At 41.4% G+C, this 23,971-nt stretch overlaps 1 protein-coding gene across 4 annotated transcripts; it reads right to left on the reverse strand.

The window, feature by feature from the left end:
• Window positions 1–222: 222 nt before the first annotated feature.
• On the reverse strand, window positions 223–22,185 carry LOC123980892 (F-box only protein 41-like). 4 transcript variants are annotated; one of them, XM_046065469.1, is made up of 18 exons: window positions 21,764–22,185; window positions 20,803–20,901; window positions 20,101–20,275; window positions 18,722–19,258; window positions 18,545–18,624; window positions 15,075–15,147; window positions 12,894–13,136; window positions 10,988–11,073; window positions 10,575–10,724; window positions 9,576–9,763; window positions 9,193–9,416; window positions 8,296–8,411; window positions 7,739–7,891; window positions 6,616–6,711; window positions 5,674–5,792; window positions 4,211–4,369; window positions 4,004–4,119; window positions 223–2,726 (listed from the first exon to the last, which is right to left on the reverse strand). In XM_046065469.1, exons 3-18 carry the CDS (start codon window positions 20,251–20,253, stop codon window positions 2,664–2,666), a joined length of 2,556 nt encoding a protein of 851 aa, XP_045921425.1. In that variant the 5' UTR covers window positions 20,254–20,275; window positions 20,803–20,901; window positions 21,764–22,185; the 3' UTR covers window positions 223–2,663. The 4 variants fall into 4 exon arrangements, with proteins under 4 accessions (XP_045921425.1, XP_045921424.1, XP_045921427.1 ...); XM_046065468.1 differs by lacking the exon at window positions 20,803–20,901 and having other exon boundaries at window positions 21,764–22,184; XM_046065471.1 differs by lacking the exon at window positions 20,803–20,901 and having other exon boundaries at window positions 11,009–11,073; window positions 21,764–22,182.
• Between the last annotated feature and the right edge of the window lie 1,786 nt (window positions 22,186–23,971).

Raw genomic sequence — 23,971 nt, forward strand, 5'->3', positions numbered from 1 at the left:
AAAAGTGACAGAAGTAGGACCCCAGCCTATGTTAACAGCTCCACACAGGACCAATCACTGTGAGAAGTCGACTGTAGGTTTCGAGGACTTAAAGAACGCAGGTGTCTCCTCCAACATCAGAAACACAAAGTCTGTGAGAACAGCGCCCTCTGCCTGTTGAGTTCAGTAAAACGATCGAGCGAGTGGTTCATTAATCACACAGAAGAACCAAAACTCCAAAACTGATGAGAAAATGATTTATTGACGGTAAAATGACACATGTAGCACCTTTAAGTTCACGCATGATAGATTCACTTTTCCATCAAACAACTCCAACACATCTGATCAACCGATTGATGTCTTTGGTGTCTGAGTAAACGTATCTTGTGCTTGTGCAAATACACTTGTGCAGACGCGTGTGCTTGTGCTTATTTTTAAAGTAAAGGTTAAGAATAAGGGTCTCATTGAATATTAAGGTAAGAAGAAGAACAAGAATTATGGCTTTTTAAGGGAATTTTCCTAAAATACTTGTTGCTAATAGTGTTGGCTGGAAGTAAAAGTTAAGGTAGGAGTAAGAGTTTGTTAATAATAAGGTTATTGTAAGGGGAGGACGACTTGAGCGCTGTTAAACTAGAACAAGGGTTTAAGGTTAACTTTGATTTGTGGGATTCGTTAAGGTTCAGGTTCTTGTCAAAAATAGAGAAAGAACCAAACATTTATCCTACTGTAAGAAGGGGTTTTGTTAAAAGGATAAAGGATTGTCTTTGTACTGTGCAAAAAAGGGTTCGTTAAACATTTAAAATAAATAAAGTTTAGTTAAAGGAGTGTGAGGGAAGGATCAAGGTTTTGGTTAGTCCTCACTCTGCACCATCTCTCATATGCTGTGTTGGAGTAATTATTTTAAACTTTACACCCACCTGACGTGTTTTCTTCCACCTTAAAAGTCAGTACGTTCATATTTTCTACACTTTTGCCAAAATTACTTTTATAAACTCCTGCGTATCTGAAGTTATGGGAGATGGTGGATCAGGGATGGGTCTTGTATGAACGGTACTTCAGTTGTTTCTGTGTGTGTGTGTGTGTGTGTGTGGTGTGCGCGTGCTCTTGTAAATCTATGTTTGTGAGGACCAGTTTGAGTTTTAGACTGTGGGAGTGAGGTCATCACTTATTGAAAAGGGCATCTATCCCAAAACCCACACTTGCGGTCTTGACGACATACAAGCAAGAAAGTATTTTCCAATTTAATGTGAACACCTGACGGATATAGTACCTTTTTTATTGTTTAATCTGAAACTTGAAATATGACAGCAGGTGTAACCGGCCCAGAGATTGTACTACACGGTCCAGACTCGAACCGGCGACCTCAGGTACGAGCGGCAGATGCGTTAACAAGTAGGCGTCCCTAAAGGCGTAAGGGAGGGAGGTCCATCTACAGCTACATAGGATCAACAACATGATCCACATGATGGAGGAGGTTTAAACCTGCAACAAGCTCAACTGCTGCTGACTTATAAACTGCTAAACTATGGAAGAAAATCTTATTTCATATTTCATCAGGTTTTAGATGCTAGATGTCCATCCTGTCAGAACTTTCTCTCTGCACAGCGTTTGTTTTTATCTCCTCACCTCCACAGGTTGAGGATGGGTTAGTTTCTGCTCTGAGATTCTGTTTCAACAAAACGAAAACTCTGGATTTACAAGGTAGGAGCCTCCAGGCAGCGTAAACACCAGTTTAAACTCTGCATCGATATTCACTACAGGCTGCTGGGTCCCCTGTTTTCAATACAGTCTTCATTATTTTGTTATTTTTGGACTATTTAAAGTAAAGAAATATGATTTTTTTTCTGCACCACTGATTTGCTCTGGCTATAGCTGAGGTCAAGATATTTAATTAGAAAACGTGATACATGTTCATCCTTTAAATTGTTTTTCATACTTGTACACAACAGAATAATTCGTCCACAAGCACGTAACAGACATTTTCCTAATGATTTTTTAAATCAGAGATTACTTCACTCTGGCTGGCGGCCCCCTTTCCTTTGCTAGTGATTCACGATCCACCAGGTATTCAGAGCTCAGTGTATCCCACCATTCAGCATGACCAAGCAGGGCAGCTGTTGGCGGTAACGAGTCTATAAAACCAGTTTTACCACTAGACATGAAGACGTTGATGGTATGTTGGATTCAGTGTTTATATTATTAATGTTTACACTTCATATACATAGTATATCACATACCTGAAAAAACATTAAATATGCTTTTAGTAATGATTTTGAGAGACGTTCCTTACTTTAACCTTTTATCAGGCAGTAAACTTTCATCATCATGTTATGTCTCTTTCATATGGGCTTCAGCATAACTGGATTTAATTGCTTTATGAATTGTATTACTCCTTAATAAAGCTGCAGTTGATTAAATGGAATAATCGTGTATATATGCGAGATTGTGACCTCACTGATAAAGCATGTCCTAGTGAGCGAAGATAAACCTCCACTCAGTTAAGGTCTTAAATTACAATTATTGAAGATACATCACACAAGAAGGCCCTCGACTACTCGCAATACAACAAGTGTGGGGGTTGGATAGACCCTCGGCTTCACATAATGTTAACGAAGGTCCTCACACATATAGAAGTACAAGCAAATGTGTGTGTGTGTGTGTGTGTGTGTGTGTGTGTGTTGAGGTCAGCAGAATCCTTCAGCTTTAACCTGCAGGACGTCACACAGGCCGGGACGCTGCCGAAGAGCCTGAGGAAACACACACAAACCATAAGTTACTCAGTAAGTTTAAAACCTCCTCCTTGTTTTAAAGTCCAACTGAAATCACATTCAGACGTCCCTTTTGTTATAAAAAAAAAAGTTTTTTAAATAGTTTTGTTAATAGTTTTGCTGTGTGCCGCCGTTACACCACAGGGAACCTGGAACTTGGTCTGTAGCTACATGACCATTCAAAAGTTTGGAGCCACCTGTTTAATTGATGCTTTTCTTCTTTTATTAGAATAAAACAGTATAATTGACTCCTTCGCTAAGCCCCATCCCCCTTAGTTATGACAAACTGTCGCCACTGCCACTGTCTATTACTGCACTCCCCGGAGAAATATTGTCAAATTTGGTGGAAAAAGCGATCTCAGAAAGAAGCAGACAGTTTTGCAGTTGCATTATACATTTGAAGGTTGTATTCAGGCTCTCAGACTGACTCAAACTGACTCAAACAGATGTGAAAAAAAAAAGAAAGATAGAAGCTAAAGCCTACCGATCACACAGTACAAGTGAGTCACCGCATCCCATACAACAATATTAAGGATCAGCACTGTTCCTGTAAAGCTGGGTAGGCCTCTATTCATTATTGCAGTCGTCATTAAAAACCAGAACAGTGGGGATTTATCACGTTACATTCAGTAGGAAGTTAGCTAGCGTTAGCTAACTAACATTACATTAGGAACAATCCACAGCAGACATTTTTCTGGATTTATTTTAGGTTTTGGAAAGACAATAAATCGTACTTCTCCTTTCAACCACTCTGGGTAGCGACTGTAACTATTACAAGTGCACCAGGAACAGCGTTTGACCATATTTTAGAAAAATACAGCCAAAAAAAGCTAGAAAACTACTTTTTTTTTGCTTTTGAGTCAATGGAGCACAGCCATGAAAGTGTCGGACTTCAGTTAGAGCGAGACCTATACTACGCTGTGATTGTCCAGCTGTGTATTTGGGGCGTGGCTTAGCCAAGGGTCAATTCAGACAGCTAATTTACATTCAGAAACACAGAGTTGTCCTCTCAGCCATCTGACTTTATCCAATCAGGCTTTTGGGCAGGCGATTCTAAACTTTTAAACTAGTGATTTAGTTGTGTGAAAAAACTGGTACGGTCAGTTAACTGAAGCATCTGTACTGTTGTTACAGTTACCTGCAGTTTAATCTACCTTCAGCTCTGATTTAAAGCAGTGTTTAAACTAAACATCTGCAAGGCCAATCAGAAACCGGGATTTAACTTGTCTGTGGTGTAATTTGTTTTATCCTTTCACCTTTAGCGTGTTGAGAATTTCTCCAAACAGACGTTGAGCCTCTTGACTTTCCGGCTCTTCGAAGTAATCTGACACGGAGAACTCGACCACTATAGATCTGATGTTAACGCACATACCTGCGGAGACGCAGGGGACACTGGATTAATCATTTACATAATACAATAATAACGGTGACACTGTGTTGAGAGGAGAGTTAGCGTGTCTCACTGTGGAAGTGCAGGATGGCCTGACCGCTGACGGGCGTGTGGGTCAGGATCAGAGTTTCCAGATTCTTCAGCCCGGCTTTACACAGCTCCGTCGCCACCGGCAGGCCGAGGTCAGTGATGTGCTCCAGCTCCAGCACCTGCAGGTGAGCACAGCTACGCACTGCACACACACACACACACACACACACACACACAACCCATGTGTTACTTCTACAAAAGGTTTTTCTACCTTACCCTAACGTTTTTAAAGCATGTTCAGTTCTATGTCTAAAAAGTCAAATCAACTCTTTCTAACTTTGGGAAAGTTGATGTGTCTCCTTGTGTTTCCACTGTTTTGTTATTCATTGATCTGTCGCTCATTTTTTGACTCATTGATTATCAATTTAGTCTATAAAATGTGACAGAAAGGTGAAAAGAGACCATCAGAATTTCCTAAAGTCCAAAGGGGGACGTCTTCAAACTTCTTGTTTTGTCCGACTAACAGTCCAAACCCCAAGAAGATTCAGTTTACAACAGTGTAAAACAGAAATCATCACATTGCTGACACCAGAGAGCAGTTGGTGGTTCTTTTTCATAAATTTATTGATTTTTATATATGTTTACAACTACAACTACTACTTACAATCTTTATCTCTCATGAAATCAAACGAAATTAAAAATACCATTTACGATGTGCATTGTTTTCAGCAATAGCCATTAAGAGTATTTATATTCTATATAGTTGTTCTTGTTGTTTGTGGCGTCGTCCGTCATTCCTAAGCTGTATTCAAACTTTCACACACAGAAAGGGGCTGACAGGTTGTAATAATGACTGACTGACTTCTTTAATAAAACAAACTGAACTTGTTTGGCTGCACTGTAAACAGATACACCAGCTGCTAAGACGTTTCATTACTAGCTGCTTAAACCGCTGACCGATGCAGTTTAAAACCACACCTGCCGCTGCCACGGTAACCACAGGTGTCGCCAAATCAACCAGGCAACATAAAGCTTCAAACTATTCAGGGGACTTCACATTGTGTTATCTGCAAAGGCATTTTGAAAGACAACACAGACATTTTGGCACTTTTAGCAGAGATGTTTGTAATGATTCTATATTTATAAGAGCACTATGAGCAGTTATATCCATTATCAAATGTTAATACAAAAAAGTAAATATTGTACTTTTTTAAACCTCAAAACAACAAAACAACTGTGTATTCTATGCTAATTATAATAATGTAATATACATTATTATAATTAGCATAGAATACACAGTTGTTTTGTTGTTTTGAGGTTGTATGTATATATATATATATATATATATAAATAAAATAATATATATAAATAATATAAAATGTAAAATAAGCCTTAACACACTGTCAACATTGACAGTCAAGCTATTGTGTAGTTACAACAAAGATTGTTGCACCAAAATGTCCAAAAAACAAAACTTATTTTTAGTTTTTTCCTGCTGTCACTCACCCATGGCAACCAATCCCTGAGTCCCACAGCCGACCCCGCCCACACTTAGTGAGCGGAGGTGTGGCCAGCATCGACCAATCGTCTGCAGGCAACGGTTGCCAAACCGAGTTGGCTGTTGGCTGAAAGAGAGAAGGAACGAGCGACAGAGATAGATGAGTTGGGCTGCATCAAACTGAGAGGTGTTTCTATTATTTAGTCCACGTCCAGTTTATTAGGGACAGCTGGCTAAAAGTATTATATATATAAGTTTTATTATTTATATATATATATATATATATATATATATATATATGATGGTGTTATTTAGCCTGCCCCTCGCTGATATACATGGGGTGGACAAAATAACAGAAATAGAGGATAAAGGAGGCTTGGCAGCAGATTGGCGTGGGGCCCGGCACAAGGAGAGAGAGACGAGAGAGGAGGCACTGTGGAGAGGCTGAGAGGTGGCTAAGCGATCTCAAGTTATTGCGCTAGTCCTCTTCAACAGAGCCTAAAGGGAAGAAACACGGCTGCTTACGTTTAGCATATGAGAGGGTCAAATAGTTGTTAGTTTTGCTGTGATGCTGCCTCGTGATTCATTTGTTTGTTTGGTTGGTTGATTTGAAGTGTTGGTTAATTGACACATTGTATTTGAGGGGAATATCCCAGAGGTGTTCTGTGGCCGTTAATGTAGTGCACAGATGAGGGGCATTGGAAGTCACTTTTAAAGACTGCCACTATTCTGCCCTTATATTGGCGTCTCTGCACATAAACTCCTCGCCCTCCCTAACTCCTGGACACGCCAGACTCGATCACACAGGAGGAGGAGGACTCTAACATGTTGATGCTGGTAGACGGTGAACTTCTAGAGACTCCAGGCCTGGATTATTTTAATCTTTTTTTCATTAATAAAGTGTAAAAAGTAACGAGGGTCTTAGTGTGTCTAAACAGATATGTACTGACCAGGGGTGAGCTGGCGCCACCTGCAGGCTGCTGATGTTCCTGCAGCCTGCACCCAGGGCCCAGAGAACCTCCTGACCGAGAGGATCCGATGAACTCCTGCATGCACAGACAGGCAAACAGACAGACACATAAAGACAAGTAAACAATCAGACAGGCAAACAGACAAACAAGTAAACAATCAGACAGGTAAACAATAGACAGGCAAACAGACAAACAAGTAAACAATCAGACAGGTAAACAATAGACAGGCAAACAGACAGACACATAAAGACAAGTAAACAATCAGACAGGCAAACAGACAGACACATAAAGACAGGTAAACAATCAGACAGGCAAACAGACAAACAAGTAAACAGACAGACAGGCAAACAGACAAACACATAAAGACCAGTAAACAATCAGACAGGTAAACAGACAAACACATAAAGACCAGTAAACAATCAGACAGGTAAACAGACAAACAAGTAAACAGACAGACACATAAAGACAGGTAAACAATCAGACAAGCAAACAGACAGACACATAAAGACAGGTAAACAATCAGACAGGCAAACAGACAAACAAGTAAACAGACAGACACATAAAGACAGGTAAACAATCAGACAGGCAAACAGACAAACAAGTAAACAGACAGACACATAAAGACAGGTAAACAGACAAACAAGTAAACAATCAGACAGGTAAACAGACAGACACATAAAGACAGGTAAACAGACAAACAAGTAAACAATCAGACAGGTAAACAGACAAACAAGTAAACAGACAGACACATAAAGACAGGCAAACAGACAGACAGGCAAACAGACAGACAAGTAAACAGACAGACACATAAAGACAGGTAAACAGACAAACAAGTAAACAATCAGACAGGCAAACAGACAAACAAGTAAACAATCAGACAGGTAAACAGACAAACAAGTAAAGAATCAGACAGGCAAACAGACAACACATAGTAAACCACTCAGACAGATAAACAGACAAACAAGTAAAGAATCAGACAGGTAAACAGACAAACAAGTAAACAATCAGAAAGGTAAACAGACAAACAAGTAAACAAACAAACAGGTAACCAGGTAAACGAACAGGTAACCAGGTCAACAATCAGACAGGAACATGGAGTCACCTGTATGTGAGCGTCTGCAGGTTCCTGCAGTAGCAGCTGGCCAGCCACAGCGTCCTGTCAGTGAGGATGTGAGGACACTGAGAGACCGACAGGTGGAGCAGACTGCCCCCTGCTGACCGCAGCAGGGCCTCCACCCCCGGCTCCACGCTGCCTCTGAGACAGAAAACACACCCAGGTCATCTACAATACCCACAATGCACTCAGAGGGCGCATTCCTTCTCTTGTCCCAGCTCAGTATGATGTTCATTAATGCTCTCAGCTGCATTTTCATGGTCAACGTCCTTAGTGTTCCCGTTTTCTGTTCTGACCAATCAGACGACAGCTGGGCTAAGATTAGATGATGTTACCATGGCAACGTGCATGTTTTTCACTTAAATAAAAGATAAGAAAAGCTGCACTGAGTATTAATCCCTGAGAGCTCTTTGTGTGTGTGTGTGTGTGTGTGTGTGTGTGTGTGTGTGTGTGTGTGTATTACTGTCTTTGTGAGGACCAATTTCAGATTTAAACCATCGAGACATTCTGCATTGTAAAGACAAATGTGTGTTTGTGTGTGTTACCGTGTGTTCTTGTGGTAATCCTCTCGAGTCTCGTCGGCTCGTCTGCTTCGAGGCTTCAGGTTGTTCAGAACCACAGTCTGAGTTTGAGTACACCACTGAGACAGAGTGGTCAGGAACTACACTCAAACACACAAAGAAACACACCGAATGTGGATTAATCTGCCACTGAATATAGTCCCCTACAAAATGCACCATTTCCTCGTTTGATTGATAAAAGCTATGGTGGCCAACTGTTTCAGGAAATAACTGAGACATTTAAAAAAAGAAACCTAATATTTGTGAGGTGACAAACACTGTGGGCCTCATGTACGAACAAATCCCTTCTTAAGTGGCACACACAAGAGATTTGAGAGAATTTACAGTATTGGACATCACAAATTAAAAGAAATAAAGAAATCCTTAAAAGGCACCAGTCGAGACTCTCTGCATCTTGCTTAACCGACCGAGGGCAGTTACGGATAGCGCAGTGGTGCCGTTGTCGTGTTGTATCCGAAGGGGCCATTAGACTTGTCACATTAGTCGTTTACCGCTTTGTTTTAGAAAGATGTTTTTTAGCGTCTGACATCAAACATTTCCCTCAAGTGCTGCTTTGATGACATGTTACTGACATTATTTTATAATTGTTTCAGTTCCTCTAATACGACCACTGACTCTTCTCTTGACTGACTCTTTTGTGAATGACATGAATGACTCTTTCCCGAGCAGGCAGCAATGTTATTATGCTAACGATGATATCTCATGAAGTTCGTCAGGCCGAAACGAGCGATTTGCGACAAGTTTATCCAGTTATGAGAGTTTTGTGAATCCGACTTCATCAGTTCGTCATTTATCTTTTAAAAAAGTAGATGATGATATTAGTAGCGTAAGTCATGAAGAGGATGATGATGGCTCCTCTACCTCGGCCGACACTCTGGCGTTCTCCAGCCGGAGGCGTGTCCAAACCGCCGGGTGCCTAGCAACAAACCGCCAATCAGAGCAGACCTCGGCCGCACGCAGCAAGGAGCGCAAGTCCAAATATGGAAACACGCAGAAAAGGCCCGCCCTCAGCCTCAAGGTGTCCGGCCCCAGATGTCTGTCGCCATAACGACGGGAGGGGGTGGAGTGGAGGGAGGTCGGGGCTTCTGCAGAGGAGGAGGGAGGAAAAGGAGGAAAGGAAGTGATGAAAATACGGAGAGGAGGAGGGAAGACAGCTTTTATTGTGAAGCAGCAGCAGGAAGTGTTGCATCAACACTTCAACACTCAGCAAGCAAAAGAAAAAAAGTTACAGAGTTCAGGTTTACCTGAACCAGGTGTGTGTGTCCTGGCAAAGATTAGTCTCCTCATCTCAGCGCTGCTCCAGAATCCTTCCTCGTCTACCTCCTCCTCCCCCTCCTCCTCTTCTTCTTCCTCCTCCTCCTCTTCCTCCTCAGTGCTGTGGTAACGACGGTTTCTTTTACTCCACGTTCTGCCACTTCCTTCCTCCCCGACCCTGGAAACAGAGGAGGAGAGGAGGAGGACGATGTGGAGAAAACATGACAATGATGTAAAATACGAGTAACAAGAATATGATTAAATATGACGAAACAAGGCTGGAAATAAAACCTAATTATTCTGCGAGACTTTCTGCTGCATCGATTTTTTTAAACACCGTGAGTCTGACGGTGTTACAGGAGTCCAATGATAAATCTATTACTGTTTTAACATGAGATAAATCACAGTATGACTAAAGTGGTAAACAAATATATACATTTCTGTTCCACAAATTTATGTTTGCTGTTTCTAAATGTCATTTTTTAGCAACACAGTGGATCCTGTCTAAAAATCCTTAAAATAATCTGAGAAGTAACGAGAGTCTGTAGCCATACTAGCAGCTCTGCTAGGCTGTACTTAGCCAGCATATATAGCTTATATATTAATGTTCATTCATGTTTTAATGTGATATATAAAGGCAAAATCAAAAGTATAAAAAAAGCCCAGAAGGGTTGGGCGTAGCGGTGAGCTAAATGCTAATGTCAGCATGCTAACAATGCCAAACGCTGATCTTTAGTAATTTCACCATTTTTCGTTTAGCTAACATTTACTCATTAGTAGTAAACACATCAAAACGTTGACGTGATGATGGAGCTAGATGAAAAGTCAGAGGATCACCAAAGTTATTCTTCCTGAGGGGAACACGAAGGTCTGAACCGCATTTCATCACAATGCACCTGATACATATTTCATTCTGGATCCGACTGAGAGACATCACTTAAATCACGCCAGCAGCATGACTACACATTTAAACTATACTTCAAACATACCACACTCTCTCCCTCCTCCCGTCTCCTCCCGCTCTCTTTCGTCGAGCCCATGCTGGAGCGTAGTGGTGGGGATGGAGCGGGACCAGCGCCCCCTCAGAGTCCCACGCACCTGAACCCAGAGACAAGGTCCGCATGTGACCGCTCAGTCCGCTGGGAGGCAGAGAGAGGACACGTAAAGATGTGTTTGAAACAATAATCCCTGAATTAATTAAAATTAAGTTATTAGTGAAATTATCATCATTATTAGTCATAAGAAGTGTCTCTCATACGTTCTCTCAGAGTTTCTCTAATTTAATGATGAATAATCTACAATTAAAAGCAACGTGTGAAGCTCTGTGGCCCAGTTTGCTGACATCTAAGAGGTTCAGACTGTACTGTGGCACAAACGTCTCTACACAGTAGTTATCAGGTACCTGTTTGATATGTTCAGGTACCTGTAGGGATGGTGGCTGTACGGCTGGTCCCCGAGTCTGTAGGAGCCTGAAACACTGTAGCTCCTCTGGAGGAGAACAAAGAAGAGCAAGGACGACAGGAGCGGGAGAAAGGGTTGATGAAAAGAGCAGGAAGACGGAAAGAAGGAGGAGGAAAGAAGTGAGCAGAGTTACAAGGACCATACTGGTGATTTTGCACGTTTTAAACCAGAGGGTTTTCAAAGCGAGAGGCGGGTCTCCCCATGGTGGCTCCAAACACTTTCATGGGAGGCTCAGCGAAAAAACTACATTAGTTATAACATTTCTTTTCAAACAGGGATACAGAACAGCTTAAATAGGTGTGATCTGTTTTGGGGATTGTTCTGTGTTTCCCACGTTCCCAGAGATTAATAAATGTTTTATTATGTATTTGGTTTAGTCTGTAATATGAGGTTGTCTGGGCTTTATTCTGTCTCTTTATGTGATCCTATAACATAATCATGATCCCTTCGGCATCCAGGACTTCAGCTGACCAGGTAAACTAAAAGAGGGCCGCCTTTTTCCAAGCTTTATCTGGGGGAGGCGTTAAACCCTGTTTTAGACAATTAACTACATCATTAAGGTAACTACACATCTGTTTCACGTTAATGTTAAACATTTTTAAATGATTTCAGAGATACAAAATACACCTGCAGCTGAGACACAGAACACACTGTAGGCTGGGGAGGAAACAGTGAACTTCTTATTTAAATATGTTTTATAAGACTTACAGATGGAAATAAAGTTTTGTGAAGTGGAAAAAGCAGATCGTTGTGTCTGTAACGGTTTGGTATCGACAGGATGAGACTGTCAAATGCACAAATGAAGAAATGTGCTCACAACACCACTTTTTCATTTGAGATATCCAGCAGTGTTCAGACTCAGATTAGAGCTGAGAGAGATACGACCACATATAAAGTCTCAAGCTTGCAGACAATTCAGTTTTAATAAAACAAATGTGCTACAAAGGAATTTGTTTTGGCGACTAAGTGAGTTACAACGATAAACATGAACCTATATAAATATAAAGATGAATCAAAATATGAATTTGACACGCACAAAAACGCAGGAAGACAAAAAATATATAAAAACTCAGGAAAGAATAATTATAGATGTGCACAACCTTATGCATGTTTAAAAAATACAGCTACATACTGTCTGTATCGGTGGAGCCAATTTAATTATCAGTTTCAGTCAGCAGACTAACTCAGACAGCTCACACTGACTGAACAAAGCAGCTCCTAACCAGATAAGGCCTTCTTACCTTGGGAAACATCTTTTTTCACATTACTGATATGCTGATAGATAATCATGTTGATGATCACGGAAATACATCAGTGTTAGTATAAGTGCAGACCTTTGAATGTGATGTATCACCTTGGCATTCCTGCGGAGAGCGCTCACCGCTTCTCCCACACACCGGTGTTCCGGCACACGCTGCGATGATGACCTTCATCTTTTCCTCGAGTTTTAGCACACGAACAGACAGAACTTTCTGAGCTTGTAGCACATGAGCAAGCACATTCTGCTTACGAGCAATATGGTTATTGAGCGATGTTGCAATAGAGTTTTTATTTTAGTTTCATAGTCTGTCAGAGAAGTGTGGAAAAGGTGGGCCTCGCAATAAAAGGAGCAGCAGAAGAGGGAATATAGATGAACAAGGAGCTTCATCAGTTCACCCTAAATCAACGGGCGTACAATTTCTTTCCACTTCACAAAACCTTATTAACAACTGTAAATATGATAAAATACCTCTAAATACTCTCCTTGATTTACTTTTTTAAAACTTTATCCTTAATTTATTTTCATTTTATTTAATACTACAGTTTTAAGAATTACCAACGTTTCTTTTTGTTTTTTTTTCCCTCACCCGGTTGCCGATGGTTCCCTGCATCTTGTCTGCGATGATGTCATCAGTGCTGCTGTCCAGGCTGCGTCCTCCTCGGCCAGGTGCAGGCGTGTGTCCGTCCGTAGGTGCGTACGGGTCGGCGTACGCGTCTGTGTATCTGTCGTGGTGGCGCGTGTAGCTGTGCTTGTGATGTGCGTGTGAGCTGAGCAGCAGCAGCTGTCTCTCTGCGCAGTCGGCTCGCTCCAGCAACATCTCGATAAACACCTGACATCAAAACACAATTGTTTTTAATGCAAAAAGATGTTTACATTTTTATATACATTATGGTCAATTTTATATTTATGATTCTTGTCTTGCAGTTTATCTTGTTTTATCTTTTTAATATTTTCTCTTACTATGTTTATTGTTACGCACCAAAATACCAAAGCAAATGTGTAACTCTGTGATCTGATATTTAGGATGTATAAATACTGTAAATAAATACGACACACTGGCTCCGGAGAACTTGATAAAACAGCAACACATGTTTCCCCAGCAGTGAAGGACATGTGTGTCCTAGAAAGGATGTGGCGGTCAGATAGCCTTTACATTTACCTTCAACAAATCAGGTTCATCCCAGAAAGTTCTCTGCTGGAAAGACATTTTTCATCGACGGCATTACATCCAAAACCCTGCAGCTAATTTCAACCAACTTTCTACTGTTAAACTGAACTGTTATCTAACCCCAAATCTCACAAGATTAAACAGTTATTTACCCTGAACCAACTTATTATCATGTTGGAGACAAACCTTCAGCTGGGCCGGATGTCTTCAGGTCCTCACACATTTTAATTCTTCAGTAAAACAGTTGAATAGAGTTCAACATGTAGATTTACTGCGATTTGAAAACAGATTACTTGGTTAGGGTTAACATTAGCTTATATTGTAGTCGTTGGGAGACTCCTTATTGGGCCATTATCAAAACATGGAAGTCGCTGTGAGTCTCTGATTGGTTATGAATAAAAACAACCCATGTGAGGGCTCAAGGAAACTACACCGCATAAGTGAAACTCCTGCGAAGCCTGTTCCCACTGCTGTGGGGTCAGGCACCCCATCACACAGAGACACTCCCCTGAGACTCCCTCATTAACAAGCCCGGCTACACATTCGCTCCGGTCTGCACAGGTCAAGATGAGCTACCTCTCTCTTATGTGCTTCTACTCATCAGCGCTGCAGGCTTTCTGTGATTAAAATTAACATACAGATTATGCAAGATCATATAACAATATAGAGAAGTTATTCCCACACTCCTCTTGGACAGGAGTGTCCGGACACACAATCAAAGCTCCTCAGACTCAAAGTGCTTATCAGCGACTTTCCTGCTCTACACAGCAAACTGACCTTGGTTCCCACCAACGTTCGTGTGTTGCTCTGAGATCTTGAATTTAATGTTTTTTTGATTAAATATGAAAAAGATCATGACTCTGCAATAAATGAACACATTCGGACGTTTGGCTAAATATTATTAGTAAATAAATTACAAGAAAAATATGTGTAGAAAAAAACACTTCCTGTGCTCTTCTTCTATCCCCTTACAATTGTCTTGTATTGATTGCACTAGTTGTTAACTTTTATTGCTTCCCCTAGGTATTTACCCCACTGATGCCGTAAGCGTTAATAGCTCTCACTAGTGTTCATTGCCAGTTGTAGATCCCTTACTGTTTTCATTTACTGTTGATGCTTGTATGTTGTTCCTGAAATCTAAGTTGCTTTGGATAAAAGCGTCTGCCAAATGAGTAAATATAAATGTAAATGGCAGCTACCTGAAATAATTGTAGCCACTAATTTGAACATCTGCCTGAACCAAAACAATTTAGGGTGAAAAATCAAACAGCTTGCTCACAACTTTACGTACAAGAACAGGAATTGGCATGCAAGTTTTATACATACATAAATTATATATATTTATGTGTATCTGTATCAGTGATTAACTTCAGAAATCACAACTAGTTTGTATAGTATAGTATATTAATATCAGGAGAAGTGTAAAAATTTGTGTTCACTACCTTTGACTGAGATAAACTAGGCTAATCTCACCGACATCACAGACCTTCAAACACCTCACACAATAAAAAAAAATGAAAGGAAAGCCGGTTGTCTGATTCTCATTAATCAGAAAAACAAACTGTCCCCTTAAAAGAGGCAACAACAGAAGACGTTCACCTGCAGCCTGGATTTGGCCTCGGCCTCTTTCTCTGCAGTCTCCCTCAGAAAACACTCGATGTCCACCATCTCCCTGCAAAACACACACACATTTCAGAATGTAAATCAACTATGATAAACAAACAGATTTTTTATTTCACAAACAAATTCATTTGCAGGGAGAGGACAAAAGAATAGGAGCGCCTGACGATGTAGTGGGATACAGAAACATACAGCCTCAACATGACCACAGCTCCTCGGTATAAAACAGGCTTTCCAGGTGTGGTCGTTTGTCCATGTTGTAAGTTAATGCTATAAAAATGGAGAATATTCAAGATTACAAGGTAGATTTATTTGTCATTTTACAACACAGGGTTGTTCAGTGACACGAAGTCTGTAGTTCCCTTTATGTTGCTCAACATTTTTTATAAAATTATAAAACACTAGATAAACATTTGATTACATTTAATTAGAATACATTTCCTTTGATTTAGTTCCGTTAAATGACTAAAAGTTAAGTCTGTTTAAATGTAGAAAGGACTATATTTTACTTTGTGCTTAGTAGGTTATTCTGAAGCAAAATATAAACGTGTAATGTGACCATTATGTTTCAGCGAAGGAATCCTTGTTTTTTAATTCAGTTGTCAGTCATTCTTGCTGGATTGCTGCTCAATTTAATTTGTGAAGACAGAACAGTCAGAGCTTTACAGTAGATGGAGATAATTATGTATTTCAATGTCACATAAACAAAAAAACAGCATGAGAAATAAGCAACAACATGCAGATTTAACATGCAGCACAAACAAAGTGGCTGACCTTACAAACGCACAAACCCTCGGGGCTTCTGTGCCTCACTGTCATCTTACATTTATCATCACGGCAAACCACCGCTGTGTGTGTGTGTGTGTGTGTGTGTGTGTGTGTGTGTGTGTGTGTGTGTCCAGTGATGCAGACTGAACGCGGTGTGTCCTCTGTCTGTGAATCACGTTGTATCAGTGTTCATGCTGCATGATATATTATATAAAATATATTTGCTTACTGTTACTGTTCAGTCAAAACTGGAGACGTGATGCCTCTTACTTAAAGTCCCTGTTTATTTTATCATTTTGCACAACAGATCTCTTTCTCTCTAAATTTTTTTTTGTCTTTTCAAGTTAGGGCCACGTGTCCCAGCATGATAATTAAACTCCTTCCACTATCTGCTGTCGCCCAAAAACTGTATGGGCTCTATTTTCATGGCAGCACCACAACAATCTAGTTTTGACCTGAACTGCAGGTCTGAGGGTCCAGATTTTGGGCTATATAAATAAAATCGATTAGTCTCTGTACACTAGTTTATCAACCCATCTCGTTATACTGATACTTACCGTGTGTTATGACAATAAAGATGAATCTCAGCTAACAGTGGGAAACAAATCATGTACCTTCATCCAAATTAGGGGCGTACAAAGCAAGTCACTGTCGACCCACATCAACTGAGACCACAAACAACGTCCCCATCCGCCCCAATATTATCTAGCAGCAGTACTGGAGGCTGCAGTTTAAGGACCCCCACAATCCTGGGGCCGCAGTTCTAGGACTGAAGTTTTTTTGCGACAGCGCCATCTAGAAGAATGGTGGTGGTAATGCACAGCATCACGGCCACGTGCAAGCAGACAGGGTTAACCAGTCAACATGCATAATCAATAACTTTTTAGGCACACACCGGTGATGGTTAGGGTAAGGGTAATTGGCTTCGGGGGGCTGTCAAGAGTACATTGCTAGCTAGCTAGCTAGCTAGCTGGCAGTATCAAAGTAAACAAGGGTCCTAGGATTGTGGTCCTAAAACTGCAGCCTCCGGTACTGCAGCTAGATACTACTCATGCGCCCTCATGTCGATGACACCTCTGAAAATACTGATAGTGCTACATGCTCATATTGATGGATTTTGCAACTCCTGCGATTTTTCTGTCTTCATAATATTTTTGGAGCTAGTCGTGCTCTAGGACTACGGCTCTCATAATGCTTTGGGGGATGTAAAAAAGGAAGTACAACCTTTGCTGTGAGCAACAACTTGAGCCCTGTGGTTTTTTTATGTCTCCTTTTTCAGCTGCAGGGGTGACTGAGCCTGTTCTTGGTTAGAAGCTGCCTCTCTGACAGCAGAAAGATATCCGGCTGTTTCACAATCTCTCTTTAGGACCAGATAACAATCTAGTTTGTGTTGTTTTTTCTCTCTTCCTCCCAATGTTCCAGATGAGTATTTTTGCTTTGAGTCATCATTTGATTTTCTATACTTGGTGTTTGTAAAGCATGAGAAAGGTTTGAGAAAGGTGCATGTAACATGTAGCAGGATTTGTTAGTCTCAGGACTAGCCGGCATGAGGGACTCTTTTCCGGGTTCAGCTCTTGGGTTTTAAGAGCCTTGAATTGGAGGGAGTCTTGATGTCAGGTGCATCAGAAAGTTTAGTGCTCTGTTTTGGGTAAATATTATCGGGGGAAACTGCCCTAATTCTGCCTGACAGGCATTTGTAAGAGACTTTCTTTCTCAATGGGATGCTGATCTGTTGTAGTTCTGATGACTGAGTGGACAAATATTTTACACCAGATTATCATTGGGATACTTGTATTATACAATTTCTTTTTCAGGTAGGTGTAGTTCATTGTGTGATCTAGAGTGGTGGATTTTTGGGGGGGTTTACTGCCAATTATTTGTTAGCAGCTCCTGGTTGCAGAGTACCCATTAATGTACGAACAGCTGTCAGTGAGTAATGAGACTCAAACTCAAAAACATGATGATTCACAGGCAACTTCTGGAGTTATAAGGTGCAGCTTAAGAGAAGGAGTGTGATTTTTGATGAAAATTGCAGCAATCGGGAGCTAAAGTGCCTTCATCAGCTCCATGAGCGGTGTGTCACTGATGCTGCAGCAGACTGTGTCGGCGAGGGGTCCAAACTACAGTAACTTCGAGACCCAAATCCGATTTATTTGCTCATATGTGACTCAGATCTGATCTTTTTATGACAGTGTGAACAGGCCACGTCATATGGATTCTGATCTTTTCCAGTTCGGATTTGGACCACTTTCATATGTGGTCCAAATCCAATTCAAACCTGAGTCTGGACACTCGGATAGGAATTGATGCGACTTTGACGTCACTCTACAGCAGCTGTTGTCACAGTTCTACTGTAGACGGAGCCGCGGTGAACGAAAAGCTTCACAAAAGCCATCATTAAACATGTGGCTCTCTTCCTCCTCTACCTCGCCAACATCTGCTCACAGATTCCCTTTCCTACACCTGAAATCCACCGGACCACGAGATTCTCTTCTTAGTTATGTGCATGCCGTTTGTCTGAGCGGACACAGTCGGGAGAGAGAGAGAGAGAGAGAGAGAGAGTTGTGGGGCAGTTAAGTTGTCCAGCGCCAGAAACCGTAATGAAACGAATAGAAAGTTGTGAACACTTGTTTTGAGGACACCTGCATGCACAGACAGAAAGAAACCTGGCAGATACTGACTGTTGTCGTTCACTCAGCTGTTTCTCTTTTCCTTCCAGGTCTTTGTTTAATCGCTCCATCATCTCCATGGCAGCAGAGACCTGACAGATAAAAAACAAACACGGCTAAAACCTTCAAAGTTCAAATCACAGAGTAAGAAAACAAACAAATGTGTTTCAGCCTCACAGCTTCACCCACCTGTCTGGACAGGTACGCAGCCCTCTCCTCCACTTCCTGTTTCTCTCTCTTCAGTCGCTCCCCGTCCCGCCTCTCCTGCTCCAGCTCCGCCTCCCTCTTCTGCAGCTCCACTTTCAGTCGACCCACGCGGCGGTTCACCCTCTCCTCGACCTCCGCAAACGTCCGGGCGATTTTACGATCCAGCCCCAGCCCCAGTCTCTCCTCCAGCCCGATCCCCACTGTCAGCCCAAAGTCCAGGCCCAGCTGGACCCCTACCTCGCCCAGTTTCCTCCCAGGAAAAGGCCCCAAGGGGCCGGGGAGGGCCAGAGCAGTGGTGGGGTCCCCTTGGTGTCCTGCAGAAGAGGGGAGAGCCCGATCTGAAGGGTCGAACATTTCCCTGAGCAGTTGGACGGAGGCAGACGACGAGGCGAGATCCAGGCAGGCCAGCGGCAGGGGGAGGCTGTGGGAGTCCATGCCCAGAGAAGAGCTCTGTCTCTGGATTACAGCTTGACCGGGGAGAGGGAGGAGAGCACCAGGCCTGGAGCTTCTGACCCGAGCCTGAAATGCAGCATTAAATTAACGCCAGCCTGTCTGTGCGTGGTGCTGAATTTGGTTTAACATGTTTGAATATGTTTACGATTGATGCATATTACTCATATGATGTTTATTGACCAGTGTTTATCAACCATTATTAAAAGGTGCACAGAACTTCAGAGTGCGGCCTTTGAGGCCTTCGCATACACTCCCCGCTTGTCAAGCAGTGTTGCTAGCAGGCCGTAGCATTTAAAATGAGTTGTACATCAGACTGAGGGACAATGGGGCCTTCATAGAGTTTAACATGATGTTGCTAACACCCACGCTCACGCCTGATAAAGTAAAAGACAAGACACTTGAACACAAGGGGCTTTGCAAGGAGACTGAAACTCTGAAGGCTGTGGAGGTCACACTTATGCAGATATAAATATAAGTACTTAAGCAGGGCTGACACGATTCATCAAGAAACTCGATTACTAAATAGCATCGACACAACTCGATCGTTGCGGCTCTACATATGAGCCACATTTTAATCTTTAATATGACTTTGCAGCTGTCGATGGACAGAAAACGTTTCTCCAACTATTTTTATAATCGGTTAAAAGTTTTGAGTCATTTCTCAAGACAAAAATGAAGAGAATTCTCTGTTTCCAGCTTCTCAAATGTGAGAATTTGATGCTTTTCTTCAGTAAACTGAGTATGTTTGGGTTTTTCTACTGTTGGTCGGACAAAACGACATTTTAAGACATCGCTTTGGGAAATTGTAACCTGCATTTTTCACCATTTTATATGCCAACCGACTAATCAACTAATCAAGAAAAGACTCGACAGATAACAGTTTGCAGTTGCAGCCCCATGTTAGTTACCTGCGACAGCACCAGCAGGGTCTCGTAGGTGTGTCGGCTGACCAGGTGAGCCCGGAGCTCAGGTACGGACGAGAAACGAAACTCGTCACCGCAGCGAGGACAAAAGTAGGGCAGCTCCGAGGAAGAGGAGGAGGAGGAGGAGGAGGAAGACATGCTTCACAAGGGAGCTGCAGTGCTGGAAGATAAAACAGGAACAACACAGAACACAATGACAGCGCTGCAGCCGAGACAGTAGCCGGTAGTAGAATAAAACAAAAACACTTTCGGCTTTTATGTATTCCTTCTGTAACCCTGAGAAAAAAAAGTAGGTCAGTGTGTGTGTGTGTGTGTGTGTGTGTGTGTGTGCGCACTACATAATTGATTTTGTGGAGATAAAGATTTAATGAGACTGAACTCTGTAGATCTGTTGTCACATTTTTTGGATAGGCCTGTCGTGTCTACGCATCTCAAACGCTCGCCTGTTGGATCTGGCATTAGTGGGACGTGTGTGAGGATGTTTCTGTGAGGCTAATCGCCAAGTGAAGCGTGCGTATTCCACCCCACTGACTGTGCGTCTGACACAGTAAAATACTATGAAAACACACTTGCTGATGATGCACTGGGCATGTGCAGTCTGACTGTGTGTGTGTGTGTGTGTGTCCAGAGGAATTTTAATTATGGATGGATGAGCAGGAAGAAAGAAATGTCTGGGGTGTGGCCTGCCTTCGTTTCGCTTTTTCAAGCCTCGGCTCATCTCGTGGAGTTGTTGAACATTTCCAGCTTTTTTCCCTGAAGCGGTTTTGGATTAGAGATGCTCTGTGGCTACAAGACAACAGACAATAGCACTTTTTGTTTACGACCAACAACTGTTGGATGGATCGTAATGAAATGTGGTTCAGACGTTTCTGTTCCTCTTCCTCAGAATGAACTGTAATAACTTTGGTCATCCTCTGACTTTTCATGTAGCACCATCATCAGCAGCATCAAAAAAAGTCCTAAACTTTTTAGGTTTAAATACCTGCACACCGGCTGAGGCTTCATATTCACCGTCCAGACACGAGCGAGGTATCAATCTGAACATCCAAACTCTCGGCAAGAAAGCAAATACTCATATTTCCTTTAATCACCGTCAATCAAGAAGTGGTTTTATTTAATTTGGACACAGCCTTGGAACATGTGAGTGTCTTATGTTGTTTTGTCAGGGATTTAAATAAAATGATGTAACATAATATTTAATGAAAATATTCCAGATTTTTGCAGCCTGCGCAGCATATGATAGATTTAGTTGTTTTGAAGTTGTTATGGTAAAAATTTCAGTCATGATTTAGGTTTATTCACTCGTTTACTAAACAGACTATAAATATTACTCACGTTTGTAAAATTAGGCCCATATTTTGTGTATTTGTTTTGACAAAAACAGTTTTTAACGTAATTTCAAACATATCTACTGAGAAGTAACTTATTATCAAATCAATTCAGTATGAACTTGATAAAATAAACTAGTCAAACAGTAAACATCAGGTAACAGACGGATTTCTGTGAGGAAAAAATACATTTAGCTACGTAGGACCACAAGTTATTTAGCTTGAGAGGAATTTAACTAGTTACACCCCTGATGTTCAGTAGTGTTGACAAACCTGTCGCATCTTTCAGCGGTTTTCCGGGTACACAGCTCATCTCTTACCTGCACTCAAGGTAACCTGTCGGCGCGTCAGTCAGTCAGCGTCACCCTAAAATCCGTTGCCATGGTTTCCCCTTTTCCCGCTCAGGAATTGACGCCTCTCGCGTGCGGCGGCGGATCGATCAACGCCAATCCACCCGGTACAGTAACTGTCTCGTGCGGGAGCAGCAAACGCAGCCTTGAATGTGTGTATGTTCCAACAGCCGCCCCGCGCGCGCGCGCCCTCCCCTCGCTATGTCGGTGCAGCCGCCGCCTGCAGCTGCTGTTGCTGACGTAAAAGCCGCGTGACGCGCAGTCCTGAGGTGGAGATGAGCAGGGAGGAGGAGCAGGGAGGAGGAGCAGGGCTCCCACTTTAATAAACCAGATACTGAAACTCAAGACGTCCGTGTTTACACCCGTGAAGTGACCCAGACCTTCTGGGAAATATCAGCTGAGGTCCGACAGAAGATCAGAGAGCTTTTAATTTAGTGGAGATCTTCGTCAAGCAGGCGTCGGTCACAAGGCACAACGAGCGACATTACGGTGGCCCTGAGAGCTCACACATTTAAAGAGACTGAACACAAGCAAATTAATAAGACTACTTCATAAGCAAATGAACAAAACATAAGCAAATACACAAAACACAAGAAAATGAACAAAACACAAGCAAATACCCAAAACAGAAGCAAATACCCAAAACACAAGCAAATACACAAAACATAAGCAAATACACAAAACATAAGAAAATACCCAAAACACAAGCAAATACCCAAAACACAAGAAAATACCCAAAACAAAAGCAAATACCCAAACCACAAGCGAATACCCAAAACACAAGCAAATACACAAAACACAAGAAAATGCACAAAACACAAGCAAAGACCCAAAACAGAAGCAAATACGCAAAACAGAAGCAAATACACAGAACAAAAGCAAATACACAAAACACAAGCAAATACCCAAAACATAAGCAAATACACGAAACACAAGAAAATACCCAAAACACAATCAAATACCCAAAACACAAGCGAATACCCAAAACACAAGCAAATACACAAAACAGAAGCAAATACACAAAACAAAAGCAAATACACAAAACACAAGAAAATGCACAAAACACAAGCAAAGACCCAAAACACAAGCAAATACGCAAAACAGAAGCAAATACACAGAACAAAAGCAAATACACAAAACACAAGCAAATACCCAAAACATAAGCAAATACACGAAACACAAGAAAATACCCAAAACACAATCAAATACCCAAAACACAAGCGAATACCCAAAACACAAGCAAATACACAAAACAGAAGCAAATACACAAAACAAAAGCAAATACACAAAACACAAGAAAATGCACAAAACACAAGCAAAGACCCAAAACACAAGCAAATACGCAAAACAGAAGCAAATACACAGAACAAAAGCAAATACACAAAACACAAGCAAATACCCAAAACATAAGCAAATACACGAAACACAAGAAAATACCCAAAACACAATCAAATACCCAAAACACAAGCGAATACCCAAAACACAAGCAAATACACAAAACAGAAGCAAATACACAAAACAAAAGCAAATACACAAAACACAAGAAAATGCACAAAACACAAGCAAAGACCCAAAACACAAGCAAATACGCAAAACAGAAGCAAATACACAGAACAAAAGCAAATACACAAAACACAAGCAAATACCCAAAACATAAGCAAATACACGAAACACAAGCAAATACCCAAAACACAAGCAAATACACAGAACAAAAGCAAATACACAAAACACAAGAAAATGCACAAAACACAAGCAAATACCCAAAACACAAGAAAATGCACAAAACACAAGCAAATACACAAAACACAAGCACATACCCAAAACACAAGCAAATACCCAAAACATAAGCAAATACACAAAACATAAGAAAATACCCAAAACACAAGCAAATACACAAAACACAAGCAAATACCCAAAACAGAAGCAAATACCCAAAACAGAAGCAAATGCACAGAACAAAAGCAAATACACAAAACACAAGAAAATGCACAAAACACAAGCAAATACCCCAAACAGAAGCAAATACACAGAACAAAAGCAAATACACAAAACACAAGAAAATGCACAAAACACAAGCAAATACCCCAAACAGAAGCAAATACACAAAACATAAGAAAATACACAAAACACAAGAAAATACAAAAAACACAAGCAAATACACAAAACAGAAGCAAATAC

This window comes from Micropterus dolomieu, linkage group LG12 (genome assembly GCF_021292245.1).
Source record: "Micropterus dolomieu isolate WLL.071019.BEF.003 ecotype Adirondacks linkage group LG12, ASM2129224v1, whole genome shotgun sequence".
NCBI classification, from domain to species: Eukaryota; Metazoa; Chordata; class Actinopteri; order Centrarchiformes; family Centrarchidae; genus Micropterus; species Micropterus dolomieu.